This window comes from Macrobrachium nipponense, chromosome 23 (assembly GCF_015104395.2).
Source record: "Macrobrachium nipponense isolate FS-2020 chromosome 23, ASM1510439v2, whole genome shotgun sequence".
NCBI lineage: Eukaryota > Metazoa > Arthropoda > Malacostraca > Decapoda > Palaemonidae > Macrobrachium > Macrobrachium nipponense.
Genome location: NC_061090.1, coordinates 81,602,233 through 81,623,536, shown reverse-complemented (window position 1 = coordinate 81,623,536; position 21,304 = coordinate 81,602,233). Strand labels below are relative to the sequence as shown.

At 40.1% G+C, this 21,304-nt stretch overlaps 1 protein-coding gene across 5 annotated transcripts in view; it reads right to left on the bottom strand.

Moving 5' to 3' along the window:
- LOC135202139 (secernin-3-like) overlaps positions 1 to 21,304 on the bottom strand; it is a 63,989-nt gene that overhangs the window by 18,015 nt on the left and 24,670 nt on the right. For 4 of the 5 annotated variants that reach the window (XM_064231411.1, XM_064231418.1, XM_064231391.1 and 1 more), the window contains exons 6-7: positions 13,134 to 13,231; positions 10,569 to 10,733 (exon numbers count right to left, since the gene is read on the bottom strand). In XM_064231411.1, coding sequence (XP_064087481.1) covers positions 10,569 to 10,733; positions 13,134 to 13,231 — 263 coding nt within the window. The remainder of the gene's footprint in view (positions 1 to 10,568; positions 10,734 to 13,133; positions 13,232 to 21,304) is intronic. The other variant, XM_064231398.1, reaches the window with a different exon arrangement.

Sequence of the window (21,304 nt, the reverse complement as noted above, 5' to 3'; positions counted from 1 at the left end):
GACACAATAAGTCTTGGTTCGTTAAAGATCCCACCAACAGCAACTTGCTGCTCCCTACCTGTAAGAAAATCTTAAAGTAATCCTAAAACATATCCACCCACTCCAAGATTTTGAAGTTTATAAATAGGGCCTTTTGATTTACTAAATCAAAAGCAGCACTAAAATCTATTTGAATTACTATTCTGCACTCAAAACCGATATCAAGGATCTCTTGCAAATGGCATGTCAAGTCTACAAGAGCATCACAGAAACCTAACTGCTTTCTAAATGCTAAGACTGCTCCTACTTACTTTTCCTATTCAGGCTGAAACTTTACTCTAGAACAGATGTATCTGCACCCCATTGACTTAATGCATATGACAATGACTTGCATATATAATATGAAATAATTTATATTAAAAACTGGTTTGTTCCATATGTAATTTAAGAAGCGTGCATTGTATGATTGGAATCATCACATCCAATCTTCTTTTGTCAGAGATGATGATCACCTTCTTTGCCTGGTAGAGCAATTGGCTTTATCTGCAGAGGATCAGGAATCCTAGAAGTGATTTTTATAGGTAGTTTCTTTCAACAAGCTGTTACAGGGAGCAACTTCTAATTACAGTGGTACCTCTACATACGAAAGGCTCAACTTACAAAAAACTCGAGATACGAGAGCAAAAAATATGGAACGCAAAAAAAAAAAAAAATTTTAAAACAGCTCTACATACGAAAAATTGCTCAAGGTTACGAAAGGTTGTTGCTGTAAAGTCCCGAGATTCGCCCGGACCACCGAGAACAATTTTAAAACTGAGTAAACTTGCCACCATCCTCCCGCTCTCCCATTGGTTCCTGATGCTAGTCACCCCATAAGATCCTGCTCTCCTATTGGTCAGCATCTACCCCTTGTGCTTTAAGTATTCTATTGGTAAAAGGATGCTGTAAATTGAAAAACTTATTCATGCAATACATTTAATAAAAAAAAAAAAACATTAGGTAAAGATAAAATAAAGAATAGAAATGAATGGTTATTATACTGTTTGGCAGTTTCAGTAGTTGAAGAGATAATGAAAATTTATGGCTTACTGTGTACTAGGAAGTGATTGCTTGGCGATCGTTTGATACTCGTAAGTGCTGGATGTAAACAGAAGTTTGGAAGCTTTTTTTTTGTTAGTTTATTATAGTTAATGGTTACTTAATAATTATTTGAAATGAGTACATGCAATACATTTAATAATAAAAATACCAAATTTGTAACTAATTTGTATTTTTCATAACTAACAAACCTGAGGTCTTAACATTAGGATTTACTAGCGCCAAGCTGGAAAAAAACCTGGGTATAGAAGTAAAATTACACTTGTGAGATCCAGGGACTAATGGAATCTATACCAGGTCACGGGGCATGTATACCCAGAATGCCCACGGCTACCTGTGACCCATCAGTTATATTTCTAACCCAGTTTAGACTGCTAGAGGGGTGGTTCGAGGTGGGCCTTTAACTGTTAAGACCTCAGGTTTGTTAGTTATGAAAAATACAAATTAGTTACAAATTTGGTATTTGTTCATACACGAAACAAACCTTCGGTCTTAACATTAGGATAGACTTACTATTGGAGGGAGGTAAGTCTCTACAAACTGACTGGAGTTGCCACCTTATCCATTTCCGAATATATAGGGAAATTCTAAGAGAATGGACAATGAACCTAGGACCAAAGATATAAGCGGATCTATTGGTTTCCTCCCACTGGGTGTAGATACCATTCTACTGTTTACTCTTGTCCCTTGCGACTGGATCCACCTTCACCCCTCTTTTCCTTATTATCCAGAGGGGTGTGTTGCTACTGAAAAGTATATCATCAGCTAAGATAGCTTCACAGTATGGCTGACCATGCTCACCTGCATCTAGTCCGTTCCAGCACATGACGGTACTCTCCTTCATATTGCCCGTAGTTAAAGGAGTAGGAAGAAAGTAGTAAAGAAAAAAGACAGTCATCCCATTCATTCTACTTTCATACCTTCATCTTAGACTAGACGCAAACTGACCCGCCAGGGGCACTGGATGAACTATACACTTGTTGGGCCGCCACCACTGGACCCAAGGAAAAGGTGTCCAAGGATCTATGGGCAACATCTTTCAATAAAATGAGGTGAAAGTTTGTTTGGCGCTTCCCACGCAGCTTTCAGAATTTTATCACAGACATGTTCTTCTTAACCCTTCTTTACCGGGTGGGTGAGCAGAATGTAAAACATTGCGTTTTTGCTGCCGAACTGAATCTCTCGGTAGTGACTCGAGTTTGGAGGGGTGCCGATCGTAAAAATATTGCCAAAAATACACTAATCAAGACAGGCTAATGAAATTATCAGGTATATTACCACTATAATAACGCATATTCTCTTTTGTTAGTTTTATTTTCATCCTACAGGGAAAATAAATGATTTATGAAAAAAAAATGAGAAACTCAGTGTCCCTTGTACAAGGGACACTGGTGGTCAGTGAGAAAACTACAGTCTTGAATAGAAAAAATTCGGTTTCTTACAGAATGTTGGTATATCGCACCTGGCACATGCACATAAAGTATTATCAAAATAGAACAGTAAATAAGCACATAATAACAAAAAAAGAGCAAAAACTAAAGCGAAAGCCCCGCCAATAAATATGGAAATCGCAAATTTTATAGTATATCTTTCAAAAATTGGTCGATGAATAATTTTCTACGTTTTCTTAAGATTAGTTCATCACAGAAAACAACTTTAGGGGCATCAGGGGTATCTAAACTAATTTTTCAAGTTTCTTGTCCTCAGAAAAAATCGCTTTTTCGCGCTTTTTCTCTGGTTTGGTTTTTTATATATAAGTTACTATAAGGCTTATTTTTTTCACCTTCATTTATCTGGTGTTCATATCTTTATTTGTAAAATGTAATAAGTGAATAAATAAATAAATACAGTAAATGATGATACAACTGTTTTTATACTTGGGTAGAAGTTATTACATGTTTACGCTTGTTGGTTTTGTGATTTTTTTGTTGAGACGCAGTTCATCTGTCACCTACACACTACTATAAGCAGTAATAATATTTTTTTGGGTTCATCATACGTCTGGCATCGTGTCATACTGTTTATTTGCTCCAAACTCTTCAAACCGAAATTACAGAATGATTGGAAGTCCCTATCTGAAAAGAGGAGTTTTGGTGGTACTATGCGTACCACCTTTATGCACCGGTGCGGTGTAGTAGACTTGAATGGTGGTACCCACCTACCTCCAAACAAACTTTTGGTAATGAAGAGGTAAATGCCAGGGAAGCACTCACACCTGATGTCATGAGCTCTAGCTCCCACCTGGCTATCTGACCTCTGTCTTCTGCAGTATAAGCATCTCTGATCGTCTCCCTAGCCAAAATGATATTGTATTCTTGGACACTTCCTTCTTGTTCCGTCCTGTACTTACGAACAGCCTCTGGCACCCCGGCCTCGGAGGTGCCTGTTCTCTTTAAGTACTCCCTTAGTGCCCTGACGGGGCACAGGAGCATCTCAGCTTTGTCGTTGTCTACAAAAGTCTGCCAAGGAAGGTATGGTAAAGGAGTCGAATCTGCCGTCTACTATTGTTGGATTTTGGGTCTTTGCCACGAATTCTGGGACAAACTCACACACCATTGATCTCCAACCTCTCGAGTGCTTTATGAGATATGAGAGGCCATGTAGCTCCCCCACCCTTTTGGTTTTGAAGCCAAGGGCCAATAAGAAGACTGTCTTCAGGGTCAGGCTCCTATCCGTGGACTGCCTTAGTGGTTCGATAGGGGGGCGTTTTGTCAGACTACCTCATTATCCTCCTGGTCAGATCCCAATCTGGGGCTTTTAGCTCCTTTGGTGGGCATGACTGTTCAAAGCTCCTCATCAGCATGGCCAACTCCCATGAAGACGATATGTCCACTCCTTTCATTCGTAAGACTGAGGCTAGAGCAGCCCTGTACCCCTTCACTGCAGATACAGACATATGTTTTTCTGTTCTGAGATATATCAGAAGTGCCAACGCTGAATAGTGGTACCGAGTGGAGACACGTTCCCTCTACGACACCAATCACAGTATGCTGACCACTTTCCTTGGTATACTGTCGCAGATGATTTCTGATATTACCTGCCATCTGAGTTGCTGCTTTCTGCGAAAACCCTCGCTCTCGGAGGAGATACTTGACAGTCTCCACCCGTGAAGCGATAGGGACTTCACCGACTGGTGGTACCTCTCCAACGTGAGGCTGACACAGAAGGTTGCCCTCCATGGAGGTAACTCTCTTGGACATCTATAGGAGTTCCAGTAGGTCTGGAAACCACTCTGCTTCTGGCCATAACGGGGCTACCAGGGTCATCTGAGTTGGTTCTGAGACCGCATTACCCTGTTCAGAACCACTGACGGATTAGACAAAAAATGGAGGAAATGCGTACACGTCCAGATTGTCCCAGGGGTGTTGTAGGCGGCATCTTCTGCTACTGCCTCTGCGTCCGGGACTACTGAACATACGCTTTCAACTTTTTGTTGTACCTGGTTGCGAATAGGTCTATGATCGGTCCTTCCCACAACACATGAGCATCCTGTCCACTACCTGTTGGTGTAGGGACCACTCCGTTCCCAGAATCTGATCCCTGCGGCTCAACTTGTCGGCCACTATGTTTCTTTTTCCCGGAATATACCTGGCCTTGATGTCTACCAGGTTCTCTATAGCCCACTGGTGAAGTTGAACTGTCATCATGTAACTGCCGAGAAACTAGGCCTCCTTGCTTGTTTATATAAGCTACTACTGTGGTGTTGTCTGACATCAATACCACTGAGTGTCCCTTTACTCTCTCCCTGAATTCTTGTAGAGCCAGGAAAGCTGCTTTCAACTCCAGCACGTTTTATATGGAGTTCTCTGTCCTTGCAACTCCATTTTGCTGACACCATCAACTCCTCCATATGGGCTCCCCAGCCTTCTAGTGACGCATCCGAAAACAGCAAGAGGTCTGGGGAGGATTGTTGAAGGGGGACACCCACTGTCAGATTGTCGTCGTCCACCCACCACAGCAAGTCTTTCCTCACTTCTGCCGACAAGGGAATTTGCTCGTACGGGTGATCTACTGTTGGTGACCAAAACTCCTTCATCCTCCATTGTAGGGACCGAAGATGTAGCCTTCATTGTGGTACTAGCTTCTCCAGGGAGGTTAGGATTCCCAGCACCACCTGCCACTGTCTTGCTGGTTGTGTTCTGCCTTTCCCAGAAGGCATTCACCACTTGGTTTGCATTTCTCTACTCTTTGGTCTGTCGGGAATACTTTGGCTTGTGTTGTGTCTATCACCATTCCCAGATATTCCAAACGTTGACTTGGATCCAGCTGCGACTTCTGCTGATTCACCACAATACCTAGGCTGTGACAAATAGCTGGCAGGTTAGGGCCGCCACCTGTCCTGAGTAATTTCTCCCTGGACTTTGCTATCACCAGCCAATCGTCCAGATATCTTATTAGCCTGATCCCCTGAGCATGCGCCCACGCCGACACGAGGGTGAACACTCTTGTAAAAACTTGAGGAGACATTGTCAATCCGAAGCACAGGACCTTGAATTCGAAAGCTTTCCCTGCAAGACTGAAGCGGAGAAATTTCCTTGAAGACTGATGGACTGTATCTGAAAGTATGCGTCCTTTAGATCGACTGTCAGCATAAAGTCTCCGATTCTGACTGCTTGTAGAACCGTTTTCGGAGTTTCCATCTTGAAACTGGTTTTCCTTATAAACAGATTCAGCGTTGACAGGTCTATTACTGTCCTCCACTCCCCGTTGGCTTTGGGTACCAGGAAAATCCTGCTGTAGAAGCCTTTTGTCGACTGCATACTTGTTGCACAGCTCCTTTTTCCATCATCTTCTTCACTCGTCCTGCAGAATAGTGGCCTTCTGAGACTTGTGGGCATAAGTGAGGCGTGGGGTAATGGTTGGTCTGTGGGCAGGGGCGGGGTTACCTCGAACGGAATCAAATACCCGATCCTGAGAACATCCACCACCACTGCTCTGCCCCTAGTTCCTGCCACACTTCCAGTGATTTGCCAGGCAAACCCCCACTGGGGTGTGGCCGAGTGATGGGAGGCGCCCATCCTATCTTCTTGAGCCTCTCCCTCTTCCCCTATTGCCCCTTCCTCGGTTGTTTCTATTGTGAAAGGCCGATGAGTTATCCTCTTTGGGGAAGAGGGTCTTGTGACTCTATTAGGGATGCTAGTCTCACTGTCTTCTTTCGAGCATCTGCTGTTGTATTCCCTCCAAAGGAGTAGTTTGACTGTTAGACGTTTGCTAACTGCCTGTTGCACCAACCTATCGTTAGTGTCCATCCTTCTTCTATCTATCGCCTCTTCCAGTATGACCTCTGGCAACAGTAGTTGCGATTCCAAGATATCCCCATTCCTCATTGCTAACAGGGAATCCAAATCCACATTGCGGCTTAGTCTAGCCAATGCTGCATCTCTCCTTCATTAGCAGGATATTTGCCCAAACATTGGCACTTACGTTTGTCAGGTACGCAATCGCCTTGGACCCTGACTGTAGTAATCTAATGAACAATGGTTCATCCCACCACTACTTTCCTTGTTGCTTCCGAGGATGCAATTTTCGCCACTGCTGTTGACCAAAGGTCTAACCAGGACGCAGCCTGAAAGACAGAAGAAGCTGTTGCTTCTAACGTAGCAGCCTCTTGGTACGTCATCGAAGGGCACTCCATTTTAACCTGATCCAAGGTTAATCCAGGCCTTAACCGTTACAACATTAGGGTTCATTTGTCTAGACAGCAAAGGGACCTTCGGTGTCGTATAATATTTCCTTTGCTTTATCATTGGAGGGGGAATAAATTTAAATGATCTATTAGATCTTAAGGAATTATCCCTCCCTGCAATCTTTGCGTTTACGTGTTGCAAGACGATTCCGCATGACTCGAACAAGGCAATTCATACGACACTTTTGGTATCCCTTCTTTACTCCAAACGCCATGTCAATTCCAGGAGGAAGCATACTGGCCGGTGTTTCTGTCTTCTCCGAAAGGCTATTGAATTGACGAATCAAATCAATAACCTCTGCATACGAGGCCAGAAACTCTTGGTTTTCTCCTTCCTCCGGCTCTAGTGTACCACTCTCCGTCACGAGGGATGTTGTCTCGCCTCTATCTTCTGACAGACGGCCCGGAATTCCACGGCCGCCTGCCCCTACGGCCGCGGTCTCTTTGATCTTTGCTGGCCGCTGTTGGCTCGATCCCAGATAGTCAGCAGGGGAACGAGAACGTCTCACTCGTTTCTCTGCTCACGGATCTAGAGCGAGAATCTCGTCTAGATCTCCAAGATGAAGGCTCCCTTAAGACAGAGGTAAGTTCGTCTCTATTAGCATTGGCATCGTTTTCGAGCGTCGGCGAGCCCGGCCTCGGCCTTCTATCCAGACGGACACTGCCTTCCACGAACGTATCCGCCGAGGTTGCCAACTCTCTATTTTTCGTACTTTTAATAGGAGCCTTATCGTCCTTCGTACGTATTTTGAACGGCCTTACGGGCGAAACTGGGACCTGCATTCCATCCTCTGCTGCCCCTTTCGCCGCCAACGTCGATTTTACCAGAGGTATCGCAGTTTTTGCGATCCGAACTGGCAACTCCGCCTCGGCCGCTAGCTCGCCGGCCGTCACCTCTCTCGCTTGTTCGGACTCTTGCGAACGGCTTCGTCTGCCAACCTTGTGCTTAATAGCCACTGATTTTCCGACCTTCTTGCTGACTTGGGAATGACAGTCTTGGTCCGAAGAAGAGGAAGAATTGATTCTTCTCCTCTTGGCCCGAGGATCCGCCAGGAACTCCCGAATCCTAATCCAACGCTTGACTGGCGCTCGCCGTAACGTTATCGGACTTAGCGATGACGCCGAACTAGAGGAAGAAGACGAAGAAGGCGAATCACACTTTTTCTTTTTGTCTCTCTTATTCATTCTCTCCTCTATATCCTGTAATTTCTGCATTACAGTTTGCACTGACGGGTCAGAAGGCGTATTAGCGTCTGGGTGCAGCGAAAAAGGCCGAGAATCGGTCTGCGACGTCATCACGCCTGCCATCTCAGAGTGTGACGTATGTTGTGACGTCATCCCTCTCGTAGGGAGAGACTGAGAGGTTTCTGCTGGCAACCGCACGTTTGCTGCCAAACTACCTCCCACGTTCTGCATCGCTGTAAATACTGAGTGGGATGGTGAAGCCGCGGCATTAATTCCCATAAATTGCAAGCCCGGGGGGATGAGGAACATTCAGCGCTGCCGGACCCTGCTGGAACCGTGACGTCATATAATGCGCAAGCAGACCATCCAAGGTTGGTACGCCTGGTAGGCCTAGCGCTGACCACGTACCATCTAACCTATGCGCTTGAGTAGCAGGAGCCTGGAACAAAGATGGCGGAGCTCCCCTCTACTTGCTGGGAACAAAGGAGAGTGCAAATTATTCATAAAATTACCCAAGGCCCCTCCTGACGTTTCCGATACAGAACCGCTAGGAGAAACCAAAGGGGTATGAGACAATTCAAAAGCAGGTGGAGAAACATATGGAGCAGCCTGGTTTATTACCGATACAAAAGAAGCCGGTAAGGTTTGGTCATCCAAAGATGGCGTCACCCCCTTCCTTTTGTATTGGCTTTTCCCATAGAACTTCTTCCACTGTTCCACCGACCAACCGCGACAAACAGAACACGGATTAGTAACCGTACATACGTTTTCCCTGCACCTACTACACGTTGGATGAGGATCCGTCGACACCGAAGTTAGGAACCTAGAACATGGAAAGCCACTGACTCCTGGGCATTTCCTTTGTCTCCTCTTCGAAGCGGTAGACGATCCCGATGTTGAGGCAAAATTCTCCATCATACCACGTATACACTCTTACCACACACTGATCACACTTGGAGAAAGAAAAGGAATGAAAAATAAAAAATGAAATGGATAAAGAACGGGCAAACTGAAAAACCGGCTTTAAATGAGATAGACAGTAACACGTCTTATCTTAAAGGCGGTAGGAAAATAACTGATGGGTCACAGGTAGCCGTGGGCATTCTGGGTATACATGCCCTGTGACCTGGTATAGATGCCATTAGTCCCTGGATCTCACAAGTGTAATTTTAATTCTACCGGTTTCCAGCTTGGCGCTAGTAAATCCTAATGTTAAGACCGAAGGTTTGTTTCGTGTATGAACAAATTGTGAATTAGATATCATAAAATATAAAATAAATCAGACTGCTATCATCGAAGCCAACAAATACATATTTTTTAGAATTCTTCTTCTGTTTTAATATTACGTTACGTATATGTTTCATTATAGCTGTCAGTAACTCGGTATCTCCATTAGGTAAAGATAGAATAAAGAATAGAAATGAATGGTTATTATACTGTTTGGTAGTTTCATTAGTTGAAGAGAGATACTAATGAAAATTTATGGCTTACTGTGTCCTAGGAAAAGTGATTGCTTGGCATTCGTTCGGTACTCGTAAGAGCTGAATGTAAACAATCGATTGGAAGGTTTTTTTTTTTTTTGTGTATTATAGTTAATGATTAATTAATAATTATTTGAAATGAGTACATACTGATTATTTATACATTTTATTGGCATATTCTAAGCTATTAGCTTCTTAGGTTTAGATGTCAGAATCATAGACTAGGCTACAGTAGCAACCGCTAACATAGGCTAGGCTTATTGCTAAGGGACATATGCTAAAGTCCTAATATATGCAGTAAAAATGGGGTTGAACATTACATGCAGTTGAATATTACTCAAGTATGTACAGTATTTTGCCTTTTTGGAGTCATATTTCTTCCGTCGGATCGGCGTCATAAGTGGTAACCCTAGAACATGTGTTGTAGGCCTGGAAATATAATTTACTGGGGTGTTTTTAGAGGGCTGGAACGGATTAGCCATTTTACATGTAAAATGTGGTCCAAGATACGAAAACCTCATGATACGAAGGGCGCCTCGGAACAGTTTAATTTCGTATCTCGAGGTACTACTGTACAAGTTATTTTACCAGTTCTGACAAGATATCCTTGGCGACTGCTGCAACATCATGGACAACAAACTGTGCAGGTAAGAACTCTTGTACATGATCTGAGGCCTCTTCACAACTTATTGTTTTTAAATGTAACCTTAGTATCAGTGCCTATTATTTCCAAGTTCTGTAAACTCTTGCATCTTTTTCTCAATTACTGCACAGTATTTTTAATAAATGATTTGTCCTTATCTTTATATATGAATGTAACTACTGCCACTTGGACAATTTTTTTTTATGAAGCATGAATCATTGGAGTCAGATTTCTAAAGTTGCACTCTGTTACCCCTAGGCTAATTTCATTATGAGGAAGTACTTAGGGCTGAATTATAAAAGCAAGATAATTATTCTTTGATGCCCCACACCAATGACAGGAAGTTTTGGGAGGCAGGGGGTTGTAATATAAGACAAAAGATAAAACAGATAACAGTTACTAAACAAATTACCAGACATGTCTCCCTATCTATGAGAAGTATATATAACTACCTCCATTAATAATGATTTGACAAAAAATATCCCTTTTTATTTACCTTGGCTGGATCTTCATCATCAGGAATTTTAGGACTTTGTATGTGTGGTGAAATCTTGACATTGCTTGTGAAGATGAATGGCTTGAATACAGAACGCTGAGGGTCTGGGGTCCCTGTGAACCAATGGCAACTAGGTCTCTGTGATCCTGAACTTAGGACTGAAACCTGTTAAACAAGAAACAAGTTGATCTAATGTAAATAGTCCATGATATTGATAACCTATCATTTTTGCCCTCAATGTCAAGCATATCTGATATCATAATATATGCCAATCATGACTATTCTGATTTCTATATCAAGATACCAATTGAACAATAAAAAACACAACATGAAAACTACAATTAAAAAAATAAATTACTTAACTGGCTATATTTGTTTCTCAGTGGCTTTATACATGGGTTTATTTTTACTATTGCCATGTCATGCAGTCACAGAACTAAGCGCATTTTTGAGATATAAATGTCTAAGTACTGTAATGAATGCTTTCAGTGCACTTCTATCGCACTAAACCAGTATTTAAAATAGTCTTGTAATGTTATTCTACTGCGTATATAGAATGGTTCAAATGATAAAATTAGATCTTTCACAAAAAATGCAAATGAAGTTTAATGATAAAATTAGATCTTTCACAAAAAATAAAAGTGAAGTTAAATGTTGTAATATTTTAACAAAGTTTCAAGGGCACTGGCATCTATCATTTGTTACAATGCAGCAAAATGTTACCCCAACAACTGAACTTAAAGCATCCCAGTGGATTTTCAAACCACCTTTTCATACGAGTGGTGAAACTTTACTCACATGTTAATTAAAAGCATTGAGGCTGATATCCAAAACCACTGGTCAACAAACAACGGAACAATAAATTGTACAGTAAATAGTACTTAAAATTCTCAAATACCTGAATGAATGACACTTTTAAATGTAAGAAGCATTGAAGGAATTTTATGCGCATACAATAATTAATATGACACCAAGGTGAAGTTATTTATATAGTCTACAAGACAGCTTAAACTTAGAACAGGATGTGACCATGAGACAGTTTTTCAAGAAAACATTCTGAAGACTTAGATGTTTTATTATATGAAATCATGCTCAACAAGATACCTACAGTATAGTTTCCTCTTAGAAAAAGATTTTTCAGTCTCAAAAGGTAATATTTCTAAATAACTGATGCCCTACCGGATAAAAGATCATCGCAGCTCAACTAACCTCACTTTACTTTTACTCATTCGCAGCTCAGAAGATGAAGAATTATAAAGCAGAAGTTCTCCAAGACAAAGTAAGATTAACTCTACTAGAATACTCAATGAGTAATACCTGGAGAGCAGAGGTTAATGGGTTGCCTTAGATGCTGACTGATTTCATATACCCAAATCAGTTATGAAATGCAAATGGATAAAAAGTGAAGCCAAGAGGGATATAAAAGGAAAAATGACACCAATGCTAAGGAGGGGGGGGGGGGGGGGGGTGGGGGGGGGGGGGGGGGGGGGGGGGGGGGGGGGGGGGGGGGGGGGGGGGGGGGGGGGGGGGGGGGGGGGGGGGGGGGGGGGGGGGGGGGGGGGGGGGGGGGGGGGGGGGGGGGGGGGGGGGGGGGGGGGGGGGGGGGGGGGGGGGGGGAAGGAAACATTAAAGATGGCAATTGTTGGATACCTAGAAAAGTAAAAATCGCTGATTTGGCTCCCTTTCCTAATTTTATAATTTCACTTTAGAAAGTTATTTTTCACCATATTTTGTTAAAGGAAAGTCCAATGTAAACAGCTCTGTTAAATTCCATATCTTGACAAGGCCCAATATTTAATGGGGGTGCCTTCAAGGATCTCATTAACCTTAGAAGGGTCAGAATAGCTTTTCACCAGGCACAAGAGAACTCATTTACTTTAAGCACTAATAGGTAGCTAATCTTTGAACTCCTACATTATGACCTCTACAGTATAAGTATGTTTGAAAAGACAACAGTCATTTTTTGACTCATTGGGTTCACCTAAAGGATCTGTTCTGAGATGACAATTGAAAATTGGAGCAAGGTAGTAGAGTTAAAGAGTTAAGCTGCACTGCTAAGTTGGATGAAACCAAAGAGAAAAGATAAGAAATAAAGGGAAGAAAGTAGTAATGGATCTGGAACCAAATGGACATTGCAAAGAACCTTTACTTCATGCCACTCAACACAGGCAGGCTATAAGTGGTATCCCGTCATCTGCAAGGGTGTTAAAAGTTAAAGGGTAGTTTAACTTCAATTAATACACTGTTCAGTGGGAATAAATTCCCTTTAAATGCAAGTAAATGTCTCCACATGATTTCACATAGGATTAAGCGTTTATCACAAAAACTTTCCAACAACATATAAATAAATACATTACCAACCTACAGATAAGATACGTATCAGCATTTTTGCAGCCCTACAAAACAGCTCTCGCTCATCTTTGGAAACAATGAGTGCATCTCTAAAGCAACACATCTATAAAAACGTAACAATTACCATTTATATGAAAATAAGACTTAAAAAATGGAGGGCATTTAACATCATGCAGTTAAAATCCATTAATTATTAATTTATGCAGAACTTACCATACTACCAGCAGTTGGATGACTATGATCAGTCCCACGGCAAATCCCCGATTCCTTATCTCGTAGGATGTCAAACATTTGTGTCAAGGTAAAGTTGCCTGTCAATAGTTCACAATAACACGTATCAACTTAAGCACCACACATCACTGTCCATACAAACCAAACTGACATCATTCAGCCAGATAATGAAATCTTTTCAAGAAACATCAACCAATAATTATTGCAGAATACATAATTTCTTTGGTAAGTATCCGTTCCCACAATAGGAGTTTCAAACACATAATGTACCTGTACTATACTTTCAGTTGCTCAGCCTTGCCAAAAAGAAACTTTAACCAATTCAGTACATATTAGGAAATGATGATTATCCAACAGCACTCATTCAATAGTTTCGTATAATAATATTTACTTCACTAGTTATTGAAATTATAATAAACACACAAAATAACAAAAGAAATGATGCAGTAAACTCATGCTATCTTACTTCCCCAGGTTAAATTATCACAAATTTGTACTCAAAAGTATCTTGTACTGAATAAATCTATAAGTTGGAATATGAATGTATGTCTGACTTTAGGAATGGTAGTTTCATGAAGTGTCTCACTGAGTAAAGGAATGAGCATTCACTGTTAGGTAGCATAAATAATCTAAATACAGTAGTACGTATGTACTACTTACATATGTGATCCCTTTTACAATTTAAGTTAAACTGATACACTATGCACAAAGTGATAAGTATTTACTGCCATTCTATGTATGTACTAGCATTATATTTTCAAAGATTTTAATTGAAATGAAACTTTCTATACAAGCTTAAAATCATTTAACACTGTACTGCAGAACAATTCTCTTAAACCTTTGAACACTTATCCTTCAAAACTTCATGTAAGAATATGCACAAAAATACCTTAAATCTAGGATTACTGTAATTATACTACAGTATCATGAAACGTCTATGGGAGAGCTTCAGTCATGCTGATGTACATACCAAATAAAATTCCTTTCAAAACACTACATCATGTGCAAAGATTTCACAAAATTCCATACAATCTCCACATCATCAGGATAAAATGCAATACCACACATGAAATCCTTCCCCATTCCACCACTGTTGCTCTAGTAAAATCCTTTTCTACAATGAAAATGGCTCCATTTCATGAAATTTATATTTCCAAAATGCTGTGAAACAAGTTTTTTTTAATACTGTTCTGAGCAAATAAAAAGATCAAAAGCACAGTGCTATTTTCCTACTAAAATTTCTATAACAGAATCTATCATGACATGCAATGTACTGTTTAAACAACTTTCATTTTGTTTTCCCTATTTATTAACATGGAAACCATGTTAATAAAATATAAATTTTCATAAAATCTATTATTTGGATACTTACCTACTGTTAGAGTTAGCTTATACCTCTGCACCGACAGGCACTACATTCAAACAAAAAATCAAGAGGCTGCCCAGATGACAGTCTAGTACACCTGATCTTCACCAGGTGTTTCGAGTGCTTAAGCTCTTCAGAATTCTCCTGAAGAGCTGGGCGGGGTCTACTTTAACAATAGGTATATATCCAAATAATAAATTTTCTTATGAAAAGTTATATTATTTGGGATGCAGTACTGTTAAAGTTAGCAGATTCCCACAATGAGAGGATGGTGGGTAGTGCAGCTAGACAAAAACTGCTCAGCCAATCGGGCTAAGGGCAGTGACAGACTAAGTCTAAAATTTATGGTTGCCAGGTGACAAAAGGGTGGCCCACTCCAACCCTCAGCCAGAATACTACTATAATAGCGTTTACATGACAAATACATAAAATATTTGAAAATGCATTAGTTGCAACACAGAAGGCAAATCATTGGAACATTTACCTTTCACAAATAAGAGTTAAATCAGTAATGTAATTTTCCATGGTCTTATGTTTAAGGGGCCCACTTGCCATTAGGTGAGCTGGAAACCAGGCCAGTCTGCCACTGGCTAAAGGTTTCTTGCATGAAACCCAAAACATATTTACCTAATCTGGAATCCTTCCTGGATCTTACTATTGCCAGAAATTGGATTCCATTCAGGGAGCAAGGTTTTCATATGTGTGAAGCAAAGAGCAGCCTTGCAGAGAAAATGACTTCAATTCAGCCAGAATGAAAGAGATGCTATGTGAGGGGACCCCTGTGCTTAGATCCAAAAGTTCTATAAAATGACAGTCACTAAAAATAAAAACATGATATAAGGTACTGTGCTCCAATACAAGACATACAGTGGAACCTCGACATACGAAAGTCCCAACTTGTGAGAAATTAAAGTTGTGAATGCAAATATGAAGATTTTTTTGCCTCTGCATAAGAAAATAATTCAGGTTACGAAAGGGTGTTACCGTAAAGTCCTGAGATTCACCTGGAACACCAAGAAAATTTTAAAACTCGCGCGCCGCCAACTGAGTAGACTCGCCACCATCCTCCCGCTCTCCCATTGGTTCCTGATGCCAGTCACCGCCGTAAGATCCTGCTCTCCTATTGGTCAGCATCTCTCCCAAAGTGCATCTACATAAAGGCATCCTTTGGCCACTTCGTCGCACCAGTGTTATCGTACCCACACAGAATTCATTCGTTCACATGTACGATTTCGTTTGTTAAAGTAAATTCGTGTTAGTGATTTCACTTTGTACTTTATCATGTTGTATGAGAACTTAATTAGTACAAAACTTAATTACCTATATTCATGGGTCCCAAGAAAGTTGCTGAAGTTCATGGAAAGAAGAGGATACTTTCTATGGAGACAAAGATGGAGATCATTAAAAAGTATGAAGCTGGCATGCGGTTGCGTGTGATCGCTAAGGAATACGGCCAAAATCCGTCGACGATAGGCACCATTCTTAAGCAGAAGGAAGCCATCAAAGCAGCTACACCTTCCAAGGGCGTGACTATTTTGTCCAAGAGGAGCCACATACATGATGAGATGGAGAGGCTGCTTCTTGTATGGATAAAAGACAAAGAAATCGCTGGCGATACGATAACTGAGACGGCAATCTGCCACAAGGCCAGTGCTGTTTTCGGCAATTTAATTGCCCAGGCCGAAGACGACGGAGAAGGGAAATCGAAGCCAACCCCAGACTTCAAGGCTTCTCGTGGGTGGTTTGAAAAATTCTGGAAACAGACTAGCATCCATTCGGTGGCGCGGCATGGGGAGGCTGCCAGCTCGGACACGAAAGCAGCCGAAGCCTTTATTAAGACGTTCGACGAGATGATGATGATCAAGGAAGGCTACAGTTCTCAGCAAGTCTTCAACTAAGGTGAAGCCCCTACTTGTGTATCATTCGGAGACTCCTTGAGCCTTCAAGGCCAACAAAGTGCTAAAGGAGAAGCTTCCAGTGATGTGGAGGGCTAATGTGAAAGCCTGGGTAACAAGACTTTTGTTCACCAAGTGGGTAAATCTGTGTTTTGGCCCGAAAGTGAAGAAATTCTTGGAAGAGAAGCGCCTCCCTCTGAAATGTCTGCTATTGTTGGACAATGCCCCTGCTCACCCTCCTGGCCTCAAGGAAGATATCCAAGTGAAGTATTCTTTTATCAAGATTCTTTATCTTCCGCCTAACACCACCCCTCTCCTCCAGCCCATGGACCAGCAAGTGATATCGAACTTTAAGAAGCTGTATACGAAACATCTTTTCAAGAGATGTTTCCACATCACTGATACCACAAACCTCACCTCGCGTGAATTTTGGAAGGAGCAATTCGATGTTGTGATATGCATCCGACTCATCGATCAAGCTTGGCAGGAGGTTTTGAGGCGAACCTTGAATTCTTTGTAGAGGAAACTCTGCCCTGGTGCCGTATCCACCTGAGACTTCGAGGGATTTGACGTGGGCGAAGCTGATGCAGATTCAGAGATAATTAACGATCCTGAAACTGTTTCCCAACCAGATTTTGACAAGATCGTTGCACTCGGCAAGTCCATGGGGCTGGTCGTCGATGAGGACATCAATGACCTTCTCGAGGAGCACCAAGAGGAGCTTATAACGGATGACCTGAAGGAGTTGGAGGCCATGCAACATAACGTCGTTCAAGAAGAGTTCTCTAGCAGCAGCGAGGAGGAGGAGGAGGACCCTGTGACAACGGCAGAAATTAAGGATGCTCTAGCTGCTTTTCATAAAGTGCAATCATTTGTAGAAGAGACACCCCAAAAAGGCTTACACAGGTCGTATGCTTGCGCAGTTCAATGACGTTTGCCCGAGTCGTTCCAGGAACATTGTGAAAAGCAGGCAGACAATCTTCCTTGGATAGTTATTTTTTAAAGAGGCCTTTAGTAGGAGTAAGCAAACAGGAAGATCCAAGTGATACAAAAAAACAGAAAGTTGAAAGTGGTGAAGAAATTGAAATTTTGTAAAGTATGAAAAAAATGTAAAAATCAAAAAAAGAAAAAAAAATTTTATTTTAAGTTTTTGTAAAGTTAGGTGTTAATGTTTTCTGCTATTTGTAAATGTGTTTGGTAAAGTTAAGTGTTCATGTTTTCTGCCATTTGTACCCTGTACACTAATAAACTTTATTTACAGGTAATCACAGTTAGGTTAGGTATTGAATGGTCCAAATTGTTGTAGTATTTCATTGTTTATTGGTCAATTTAGCTTTATAATAAAATTTACTGTGGTGTTTTTGTAGGGCTTGGAACGAATTAGGCAATTTACATGTAAAATGTGGTTCAAGATACGAAAAATTCAGGTCACGAAGGCCGCTTCAGAACGGATTAATTTCGTATCGTGAGGTACTACTGTATATGTATGTATGTACAGTATAGTACCTTCATGCTCAACAAAATATTACAGTGGTCCCTCTGTATTCGAGGGGGATGCATACCAGACCCCCCACCCCGGCAAATAGTTTGAACTTGCAAATAGTTGGAACCCCTATAAAAATGCTTTAAACCTCCTATTTTGTTAGTTAAAACTCAAGAAAAACCAACTAAAAATTTTTATACTTGGTTTTTTAATAACTTTATTACAAAAAGTGCATTTATGATGAAATTGATAAAAAAACAGGAAATTGTGGATATTTCTCATACAAAAATACCACGAATAGGTACTTTTTTCCACGAATAATGCAGGGAAATGTTCCAGAGAGAAATTCGCAAATGTGTGAGTCCGCGAATCTGGAGAACGCGAATATAATAGTACAGGATTTAAAACAAAGACCTAAAAGATCACTCTTTCTTTGGTTCAGGAAAAGAATTTACCCCTTACTAATAGTGGACTAAGGACTTTATTGTTTTCAAACACAATCCTGCATACTTAATACTGCACCACATTAAACCCATCCTCAAGCAACAAATTGTCATCAAACTAAATGAAGTAGTAGCAGCAGCTCTCATATAATGAATATTTACTGTCAATAAAGTAAAAGGTATGGAGCTAGTTCTCATCCACTAGCCTAATCAAATATGTCACAGAGAACCTCTGTTCATTGACAATAACATTCTAGGTTTCCTTAAACCACAAAACAAAAGGATAACTGCTGCTTCCAGGCTTAACCTATCTAAGTATAAGTTTTAATTGTCCCAACAGGACAGACAAGAGTTTCCTTTTCTTCCCCTCAAAAGGGGTTATATTGGAATACTTACAGTTCTGTGAAAAACTTATTGATAACAGTTGCAAAATATACTCTTTTAACTGCCGATAGTGCTAAACAAAAGTTTTCATAGTAAATAAGTCAAAGGAACTTATTCCATAGGTTCAAAGGAATCTGCGGGTAAAATTTAGACCTGCATTTAAATTCCACAGAGAGACTGATAATGAGTTGAAGGGGCTTCAATCTCAACTGACCTCAACACCTTAAGGTGTTGATCATCAGCCAGATCTAATAGCCTGTGTCGCAATATGTACCAAGGAAAGTATGGAAAATAGACAGTGAAAGATTTTTACCACATCTAAGCAGAGAAAATTTGATTTCTACAAGGTTCCAAGTGCTGGAAATTCCTCTAGAATATTACCCTGAGCTACTGACACTAGGCCATGGTTGTTCTCCACCTGATTAAGGATAGAACTTTTTTTTTTTTTAATCCTATTATTGGAAGGAGACAGTCGAGCATCACCAAGCAGTTTCATGTGAGATGCAGAAGTTAATGGAAGTGCATGGAATTTCATAGTTTGAGTTGATTTCCCCTTAATAGAAGAATAAGAGAGACATCAACCAAGAGAGCTAGCAAATTTGAAAATTATTTCTTCTGAGGCTACTGGGGCTCTACAGGAGTCACTGGGCAATTCTTGAACTTGAAATTTGCTCAATACTTCCTTAGAGTACATAGAGGAGAAAGGGGAAAGGCCTATGAGTCTGAATCAGGCCAAACTTAAACACATCCACTGCTCAAGCCTGAGGGTCCTTAACCCTCTTACGCCGAAGCGGTAAAAAAAAATTGTCTCCCGTGTGCCGGAGGTGTTTCAGAGTGAGCACGGAAGCAGAAAAAATATTTTTTCAAAAAATCACAGCGCGCTTAGTTTTCAAGATTAAGAGTTCATTTTTGGCTCCTTTTTTTGTCATTGGCTGAAGTTTAGTATGCAACCATCAGAAATGAAAAAATTATCATTATCATATATAAATAATGCTATATATGATAGCGCAAAAACAAAATTTCATATATAATTGTATTCAAATCGCGATTTGCGCAAAACGGTTAAAGGTAACAAGTTACTTTTTTTTCGTTGTAATGTACACTAAATTGCAATCATTTTGGTATATAAAACATTGTAAAACGATAACAGCAACACAGAGAAAATATTATCACAAAATAATGCATGAATTCGTAACGCGTGGACATAAACAAATATTTTTTTTCAAAAATTCACCATAAATCTAGATATTGTCCTAGAGACTTCCAATTTCTTTCAAAATGAAGACAAATGATTGAATATTACTATACTGTAAGAGTATTAGCTTACAATTGCAGTTTTCGACCATATCTGACGAGTTAAAGTTGACCGAATGTCGAATTTTTTATTATATTATTTTTTTATTTTGTATATGCAAATTATTTTGGAAAATAAGGGAAAAAGACATAAAACCAACCTTCAATATTTTTATTTTCAGTTTTATTTCTAACCATTAAAATTGACACACATTTTTTCATTATATAAAACTCTATGAAATGCCTAATATGAAATGGAGTAAATATTCCGAGAATGGGACGTACGCATTTCGGAGATTTGTGGCGGAGAATCCGCGCGCGGAGGGAAGGAAAGATTTTTTTAAAATTCACCATAAATCTAAATATTTTGCTAGAGACTTTGAATTTGTTTCAAGATGAAGATAAATGACTGAATATTACTAGACTGTAAGAGTTTTAGCTTACAATTGCGTTTTTCGACCATTTCGGTAGAGTCAAATTTGACCGAACGTGGTTTTTTTTCTATTTATCGTGATTTATATGCAAATATTTCAAAAATGAGAAAAGCTACAACCTTCAATTATTTTTCGTTGTATTCTACATGAAATTGCACACATTTTAATATATAAAACTTTATGTAACGGCTAATTTAAAATGGTGCAAACATTACCACAATCGCACATATGATTTTTTCGGAAGAGTTACCGCGCGGACGTAAAGAAAATGTTATTTTTTTCATAAATTCACCATAAATCGAAATATTGTGCTAGAGACTTCCAATTTGTTGCAAAATGAAGGTAAATGCTTGAATATTACTAGAATATAAGCGTTTTAGCTTACAATTGTGTTTTTTGACCATTTTGGTAGAGTCAAAGTTGACTGAAGGTTGAAATTTTGGCAATTATTGTTATTTATATGAAAATATCTCAAAACTGATAAAAGCTACAGCCATGGGTTGTTTTTAGTTGTATTGTGCATGAAATTGCACACATTTCCATATAGTATAAAACTTTATATAACGGCTAATTTTAAAATGGTGCAAACATTACCACAATCGCATGTATGATTTTTTTCAGAAGAGTTACCGCGCGGACGCAAGGAAAAAGTTTTTCATAAATTCACCATAAATCGAAATATTGTGCTAGAGACTTCCAATTCATTGCAAAATTAAGATAAATGATTGAATATTACTAAAATATAAGAGTTTTAGCTTACAATTGCGTTTTTCGACCATTTCGGTAGAGTCAAAGTTGACCGAAGGTTGAAATTTTGGCAATTATCGTTATTTATATGAAAATATCTCAAAACTG